This window comes from Lactuca sativa, chromosome 5 (genome assembly GCF_002870075.4).
Source record: "Lactuca sativa cultivar Salinas chromosome 5, Lsat_Salinas_v11, whole genome shotgun sequence".
Taxonomy (NCBI): domain Eukaryota; kingdom Viridiplantae; phylum Streptophyta; class Magnoliopsida; order Asterales; family Asteraceae; genus Lactuca; species Lactuca sativa.
The window spans coordinates 262,628,774-262,638,041 of NC_056627.2; the positions used below are offsets into that span (position 1 = coordinate 262,628,774).

General features: G+C 30.6%; 1 protein-coding gene across 1 annotated transcript; it reads right to left on the reverse strand.

The window, feature by feature from the left end:
• Positions 1-1,966: 1,966 nt before the first annotated feature.
• LOC111877519 (wax ester synthase/diacylglycerol acyltransferase 11) lies at positions 1,967-8,029 on the reverse strand. The gene is made up of 6 exons (XM_023874044.3): positions 7,203-8,029; positions 3,691-3,763; positions 3,543-3,610; positions 2,567-2,779; positions 2,349-2,486; positions 1,967-2,250 (listed from the first exon to the last, which is right to left on the reverse strand). Exons 1-6 carry the CDS (start codon positions 7,932-7,934, stop codon positions 2,065-2,067), a joined length of 1,410 nt encoding a protein of 469 aa, XP_023729812.1. The 5' UTR covers positions 7,935-8,029; the 3' UTR covers positions 1,967-2,064.
• Between the last annotated feature and the right edge of the window lie 1,239 nt (positions 8,030-9,268).

Here is a 9,268-nt window from a genome sequence, read left to right on the forward strand (position 1 = left end):
TCCGGATCCTCTGATCAAGTCTCTGATCTTACATACAAAACGATCATATTGTGATCCATAAAGGTTTTCACAGGTAGGTTCGTAGGATCTTACGATCCTACGATCAAGATCCCAATCTTGACAACGTTGAGTTTTAGTTCAACAATGACAGCATCAATGATAGGATGATAGGAAGTACGTATATATGTAGTTGGGATACTTGCACATATTCATGCCGAGAATCAAAATGAGTAAATTACATGAATGGTCCCTATGGTTTTGGGTAATTTGCACGTTTGGTCTCTAACTTATTTTTTTAACTCGGAAGGTCCCTACTGTTTGTTTTTGTTACACACTTGGTCCCTACAGTTTGTTTCCGTTACGCGCTTGGTCCCTATCTTACCTAAAAAGACTATTATTTAAATAGGGAAAAATTGTGATGTAGGTAAGGTAAGGTGAGGGAGTGAGATCGGGGATGTGTTTATTTAAAGAAATTAAAAAATCAAGGGCAAAATAGTCTTTTTAGGTAAGAAAGGGACCAAACGCGTAACAAAAACAAACAGTAGGGACCTTCCGAGTTAAACAATTAAGTTAGGGACTAAACGTGCAAATTACCCTAAACCATAGGGACCATTCGTGTAATTTACTCAATTAAAATACATAAGGAAAATAATAAGCTATTGATGTTGATGTTAATCCACTGGTATTGTAGATTCATAATAAGGAAATGACATGACTAGCAAGGGCTACCAAATTATATATAACTTTGATAAGAATATGGCATGTAAACAATTTGATTTGCTTGCTGTCACTTGATATGTAGAGAAAATAAACTAATATTGAATAGCGAAATCTTAAGTAGTGTACCATGCTTTGAGAAAATCTCATATCAATTTCCTTATGATAAGACAAACAAATTATTGGTTTATTTTATTGGTAATGGTGTTGTAAAAGTAGGACATAGCTTCTCCATTTTTGTACTCTCACTAATCTTCTTGTGTAAGGGCGAATTTACATGGCCATAAAGTGTGCCTAATGATGCACTTTATTTTCTGATAACTTTTTCAGTTTTAGCATGTTAACAGCTTTTTTTCTATATAAAATGTATCTTGAAACTTCTGATGAATAAAAAATATGACCGTTTAAAGTTGGGTCTATGTTTTCCCGTTTTATACTTGCCCTTTTTACCCATGAATGAGTATGATAAGTCCTTGATATGCTCCACATCATGGGGATTAAACCAATAAGTATGTTCAAGGAAAAAAAAAGCCCAAATTTAAAAAGATGGGTTAGCTACTTGTAACTTATTTTGTTTAAACCGCTAGAAAAACAATGTATTTTATTTGATCATAGATATGCAACTTCAAGAGCTCAACAATCGTTTTAATAAATACATGACATGTTTCTATGACTTCTTTGTGTCCAACAAAGTCTTTAATTTCAAGCATTTGAAGTGGATAAACGGCTTAAAATGGAAAAATTTTATCGTAAATCGATCCGTAAACATGGCCTAGAGCACTTAGAGAAAATATTCAATATTATATTTTCTATATAGCAAAGATTCAAGATTTAATAACATGAAAAGAATTGGAAAGTGGACAAAGATGATAGTCGGAAACAAACAAACATAGTTGCATACAATATAGTCAATAATATATCTTTTAATAAAATTTGCATTGTTTTGTTATTTGTAACATCTACCAAGGAACATGAATTTTCAGCAATTAGGTTATGAACAATTTGTGCAACACGTCATACTGGTTGTCCCATATATATCTTTTGAGACATATCTCCCTATTATATGGGCTTTGAGATGTCATATGTCCAATCCATTAGAATATAGTTGTATGCATCTATTATCTATATAACATAAAATGCAACAAGAAACGTTTGAGATTTGTGTTCAACCATGATGATTTGTGAGTAGGACAGTCGCATGTTAACAAGACTATTTAGGATAAAAAAAAATAAGAAGAAGACAAGAGAGTAAAAATAATAATTATATATAAAATAATTAATGGTCTCTAAGTTAAATGGATAATATGTGGGCTTTAGAGAAGCCTCTACATGATATCTGATAGTTTTTTAAGCCAAATTTTCTGGGAAATTATTGGGCTTTTCACCCTTTATTTTCAATGCAGCTTCCTTCATTTCTAACAGCGCATCTTCGAAACATTTTGCTAATTTTTCTGGGTAAGGAATGATGTCTTTAGCAACAAGAATTTGCATGTCTGCCTTTCCTGCATAACTCACCATATGCATAGTAATTGCCTGCATAATATTTTTTCCAAAAAAAAAAAAATCACCATACTTAAATGCATATTTATATCATTCATTTATTAAAATAGTAACAATTTAGAAAGTATTACATGTGCTAAGCTTGAAGACGTGGTTCTAATGTAGGTAACCGGGATGCCTGCAATCATAAACTCTTCTTTCGGGCCAATCACATTTGAAATCGTGAAACTAGTGTTACAAATTATCCTGTAATTAAGCAAACTTGCAAACTGAAAACTAAAATTATTAGCGTGAACATATATAATCAAGATTAAAATGTTAAGTTGTTTGATAATTTTATACATTTCACCTTTGGTCCCAAGCATCTCATAATAAAGTAGCCGATTTTGTATGATAGAAAAGCTTCTAAAGATAGCTTCTTCCTGTCGATCATCGTCTTGGCTCTCTTCAAATATTGCAGAGGATCAGAGCCATTTTTATGGTAGTAAATTGGTAAGAGCATCATACCAAACTTGTTTCCCCACCTTGATTTTGAACCACTCTTCATTAATTCAGTGAATTCCTATCAAATTGCCATAATATAAGATTCATACTTTATTATATAATTGTCACTGAGGGTGCGTTTTGCTGTGAAAAACTGTTTAATTTTCAAAAAAAATGTTTTCAGAAAATAAAGTTAAGTTTTCATTTTCAGTTTTCAATAAAAATTTTAAAAAATGCGTTTAGTTGGAACCGATGGAGTTTTCAATTTTCATCTTAGAAATTTGAAAAACTTTGGAAAACTGTAAAAATCATTTTTCTAATTTACATACAATTTGGAAAACTGAAAATTTTCATTTTATTATAACACTTTGGAAAACTGAATGAACCAACTGCACGAAAATGAATAAATGTTTGTTTATATTCGTTTGTCCAACCGTCTAAGTTAACTGAACAAACGTATAAACACAAACAGATAAACAAACAAATTTTCTTGTTCATATATGTTTGTTTAACAAATTATTTTGTTCGTGTTTGTTTATTTATGTATTAAACAAACATAAACGATCATAAACAAATGAACATATAAACATAAACATTCAAATAAAAACCGTAAAATTTGACCATTTGACTGTTAAGACTTTTGACGGAGGTTATTTTCGGGTAAAGAATATATAATGGTTTACCTTTTAAAAACTTTTTGTCTTTTTGTTACATTAGTCTTTTTATAGTGGTTTTATTTTATAAGAATCGGACCTTTGATTTTTTTTTTTCCTTTTGCAAATAAATCATTCCAAAACCCAAATGTAGAGAAAGTGAATTTAGAATGAAGATTAGGAAGTAACCTGGAGTCCTTGTGATGGCCTCAGATTAACCATGGCTGCACCTGTTATTCTAAGCCCTTCTTGAAGAGCTACAAGAGATTGTAAACTTTATTTTGGAATATTCTTTTAAATTATAAAATAATAAGGTTATAATGGAAAGTTTATTTACGTTTTGGTGAGTGATTATCCAAATATCTTGAAAGCCCCGATGATATCACACCAAACAGGACGTCATTGATGGTCTGCAAAATGGTACATGGAATTTGTACAAAAGTTAATCGAATTTATAAAAGAAATACATAATAACTGAATTTTAGGAAAGTAAAAAAACCTAAAACAAAGTTCACATTTCCTGTATTGACAATTTTGGAGAACAAAGTTTTGATTAATTCATGTGTTTCTTCATGGTGACATGAAATAGTTGTCTACAATGTCCTCACATTATGTTACTATAGATATTGCATTATTGCTATTCGCGTTGAATATAGGAGACAAATTAATCAACCATGTGATCAAGACATTACTATATGGATATAAGAGAATTTTGTTTCTACAAAGAGAAACATGAGGGACCATTGGGCTATTTAAGAAACCATATAAGGACTTTTGGAATAAATTCTAAAATTACATACTGATTCGCCTTCCACTGTTTGAAAGTAAAATGCAAGAATATTGTGCATTGAATGTTTTTCATAAAGCTTACCTAAACCCTTCAATCCAATACAATAAAGACAACCATACCACTTAAAGCATACTCGATCACATATACCAATGGACATCTACTTCAAAGCTTAATCCAATGGACATCTACTACAAAGCTTAATGTGCTTGTACGAAATAAATGTTTCTTTATTCACGATTTTTGTTTGAATTAGGTGTGCATTACTTATTTAATGTAACGATAATTTACTAATCGTTACATTGAATAATTAGTAGATACCTAATTTGTCGTTACTCTATTACAATTAAGAGTAATGTATGAAATTCCTAACACACTGTTTGATTAATATACAACAATTTTCTTAATATAAAACATTTTTTTTTGCTTTAAAATCCTCTCAAATAAATGAAAGTTTTTTTTTTTTTTTTTTTTTTTTTTTTTTTTTTTTTTTTTTTTTTGTCATTTGTCACACTCTCATTCAATTTGTCAAATGTAATTTTATGGTTATTTTGAATTAAATTATTTTCCACATGTTCTTTTATGAGTTTTTCTCTTTTATTAAATTTCACATAATATTTTAATTTAATAATTGTAATAAATATAGTAATAAATGGATATTAATTTCACTAATAGTTAACTTTTAATTTCATAATTCCTAAAATTAAAGGTTATTAGTTTCTTTTCTTTATTTAAATTATTTGTTTAGATTTAAAAGATAAAAACATTTCCATTATAATAAATCATTATTTTTAGGGTGACAATTTATGACACGACACGACAATAAACGAAATTGAGACGAAACTGAAATTTGAATTTGTGTTCGTGTTAACTGTAAAAAAACACGATGTCGTGTCGTGTCGTGTTCGTGTTCAAAATTCGACACGAAATTGAGATAATTTAGCAGTTCTTTATTGTATTTTTCGTGTTTGTCGTGTTATATTTGATAAAGTATTCATTAAATAAACTAGTTTTTAGTATATGTTATATTTTTCGTGTCGTGTCGTTTTTTAATTCGTTTGTTTTCGTGTTAGTTAAAAAACACGACATCGTGTCGTGTTACATAAAATATTGTCGTGTCGTGTCAGACAGAAACACGAAACGATAGCACGATTTGCCACCCCTAATTTTTTTTTTCTTAATTCAAGGGTTTCAAATATTTTAACATTTATAGTTAACTTTAAAAAAAAATTGACTCATATAATACATGAGTCTCACAACTAGTGTTGTATTATACAATTATATATCGCCCAAGTTGTTGTTTATGAAGAATAATTATTATGTATGAATTACTTCCCATTAAAAAAATATATTATACACAAAAGTTGTTATCACAAGGTAAACTACTAAAGCATATCATCATCAAACTCGGATCAAGTTTCTTAAATCTAATTTTGTTCATGAAATTGAAGTGAAAGAGATATTAATTAAATTAATCATTAAAAACGAGCTTATTAATGAAAATAACTATTTTTTGTCGGCTTTTGAAAAATAACTATTTATCTGGAATATCACACTCCATACTTGTTTTTGAAATTTCGGAGTTTTTTTTTTCATTTGCTTTTTTTTTTTCAAAAAACTTTCTATTTATATAAAAATTTCATTTCGAAGCGTCTAATATCATGGTTATTCAAATGTTTGGTTTTAAGTATTTGTATTGTATATACTTCCCATTTGCTATCTTTCTTTAATTTTTTTGTTAGATTTTAATACAAACGAATTCAAAATTCTGAAACTATTCATCGGATTTCATGCTTGTTATTGAAATTTTAAAGTTATTTTTTTTTTTGAAATCTAAAATTCTGGTTTGAAATCGGGAAAATTTTGGACCGAATCTGAAATTTCAGTTCAAAAATTAACTTTTTGTCAGAAAAAACATTTCTGTGGTGTCCGGAATAACTTATTTCCAACTTGTTAGTTATTTAAGAAAAATAAGTTATTTTTCTTTAATATTAACTTAAAATATGAATTGTTGAAATATGCCCCAATAAAAATTGTAGTACACTATTAATAGTGAACTTTATTTTGCATCTATCTACCTATCAGAATCAATAAGTGATGGGCATTATATGGTTTCTAGCTACTTCCAACTTTATGCAATATAATAACTAAGTCTTTACCTAAAACAATGTTTAATCTACTATTATAAATTTATAGTAATATTTATAGCATCGGACAAAATTATACAAGTCTTCTATGATGGCGTGGCAGGAGTGCGGACTTTGTTCGTTGGTCCACATTGAATAAAGACAGACATATAGATATAGTGATATAGACCATTGACCAGGGTAAAGTTCTCATGTATATAATTTTTTTTTTAATAATAATATTTTCATGTAACAAAATAAAACGACATTTCAATGAAACGTTCGCTGAGTATATAACTATATATATGACATATATATTTTTTATTTCAAGTAAAGATATTGTGTAATTTTTTTTTTTTTATTTTTTAACGCTAATTTATATGGTTAAATGGTTCAGATGTATTAATAATTAACTAGAAAAATCTCGTACTTCCCTGACATAATTATGATTTGTTTCCATGCAATACCAGAAATAGATGAACTTAAATGTTTCGTACTTGGGATGAAATGAATACGACTTTTGTCCCATTACATCTTTGAAATCAACTTATGTTTGGAAAATCTTAAAAAATTTATTCTATACAAATATTTTTTCTAGATATATATGTTATATGAAACTTATTAAATTAACGAAAGTAGATAAACCCTAGAAGGGTCCATGGATGAAATTGTAAATTTAAAAATGGTTTATATTTGAATATATTATTTTGTTTATCTATGCCTTTTTTGTGGTATATGTAATTTATTGATATTATGTCTACGATTATATTAAAGCATATCTCTCTCTCTCTCTCTCTCTCTCTCTCTCTCTCTCTCTCTCTCATACACACACACAAACAAACAAACGTATGAGATTGAAGGTTAATACGTATATAAGGTTTTTGATAAGTGAGTAGAGATTTGAGATTAACTGCTTTAACGGAATATGAAACTTACAGTGTTTACGAAGACGTTCTTAACCGTTTTCAAATCCTCAAGGCGAAACGTGGCGGTCACCAGTTTCCTCGGCCACAGCTCCACGCCTGCTCCGCCTCTCACCACCGTCTTCTTATCCCGGAGCCACAAAGACCTCAAAAGAAACTCAAACATATAAATCAACGTAAACCATATCATTTTCAACCACTTCCATAATCTTTCTCCGCCACCCTCCCTACGGTGGCTCCTCGAAGATGGAGGTAGTTCGATTGTCGGCATCCTATCGGCGTCGCTGACTTTTCTACACATAGTCAACATCAACGACAGGAGAGACACTCCGTCGCCGAGCGAGTGATGGAGGCGCAGCACAACGCATTTGTGCGCAGGCAAGATGTGTACCTCCCACAGAGGCTTATCGGTGCTGAGCGGAGACGAGACTGTGAGGTCGGCGATGTAGTCGTTGACCGTCGCCTCGTCGTCATCGTTGCTGCCGACGGCGTCAGGGAGAAAGATGATATGCCGGTTGATATCGAGTTCGACTTTTTTCCAGCGTTCACGGCCGTGATTATCATTGACCAAAAGGCTGGTGAATCTTGGGTGCTTTATAACGAGAGAATCAGAGATGACAGATCGTACAAGTTCTACTCCGACAGGACGATCCAGTCCGAGAACACAGTTGATGATCTGCTCCGTCGCCGGCTGTACGAACAAGCGGCCGGCCGGTGTTAGTGGTTCGTCTACATGAATACTCATTCTTAAGGACAGATTGAGGTGTTGGGGTCTCAGGGTTTTGTTGCGTCAATTTCCACCTTTTTAAATAATAGTAGCTTGTTTAGGTTGTCTTCGGAATAAGATATTTTTTATGTGTATTTAAACTCCCTCGAATAAGATGAAATAAGAAAAACAAAAGAATAAAAATGATTTAGGTTAATGAAAAAGAAAACTGTTTACTTTGTTTAATAGAATTAAATGGACCATTTCTAAGGAATTTGATACTCTATTGTTTTTATTTGTGAACCATATTTTTAGTCCCATCATAAAATGGAATTAAAACAAGAAGTAATATAACACATTGTTTATGTAAAATTTAATGATTTTTTTGGTAAGATTTTGGTTTAACTTTAGTTTTTATTTTAAAGTCAGCTAGACAATAAACAAGGTGGCCGAATTGATGATTCTACCTTTTGCTTTTAAAAAAATAAATACAAACTTGTCATTTTTGTTTTAAAATATCCATCAATTTTTTAGTAGTTTAGGGAAATAAAGTTCTAATTGACCGGTTTAATAAGTAATTTCACCCCTTATACTTATAATAAGGAACAACGCCATATAGGATGATGTTTGGTGATTTGTACGTCTAATCATCACATAATTGATTAGATGTCACCGTTAAAGACAACGAACCCTAAAGTAGTTCATCACTCATACATTGTTAAAATTTTTGATCTATTTCTTATAAACCGTGCCGAATCATCTCATCTTTAAATTCCCGCTTCAAATGACAATGATTTTTTCTACCAGCTACTCATATGGCGGATTCCGTAAGTCCAATCTAGAACTTCCGATCGCCTTCGAGTTGTTAGGGATGGAGAATCAAATCGAACTTAAGCAAATAAGAGCAGAGATGGTGGCAGGAATCGCTACAATGAAGGCGAAAGTTGGTTACTTGAAGAAGAAACTAAAGGTGTTCCAATTGATTTTGATTGGAACAAGTACATTGTTTGGGGTTTTGGTTGTTGGTTGGTTGTAGGGATGTGATTCGATGATGGGAAAAAAAATAGTGTTTTGGGAGTTACGATTTTTGACAAATTTTGATTTTACCTTTAAATAAGTTAATATGTGTGTCTGTTAGGGTTTCTTTAGGTTATTTTACTTCGGTGGTGTTTTTTTGTAGGTAAATACTTTTTTTGGGTTTATCAAAGATGATAACCGTGTGTATTATATGTATGTCTATTGTGTATGACATAACGTTGAATGCAGAAATGTAATTTGTGATTATTTTCTAGATTTTTTGCGAACACTTTTATGGTATTATTTTGTGAAATTTATGTTGTTCATTTGTGACATATTTCTAATTTTAATATATG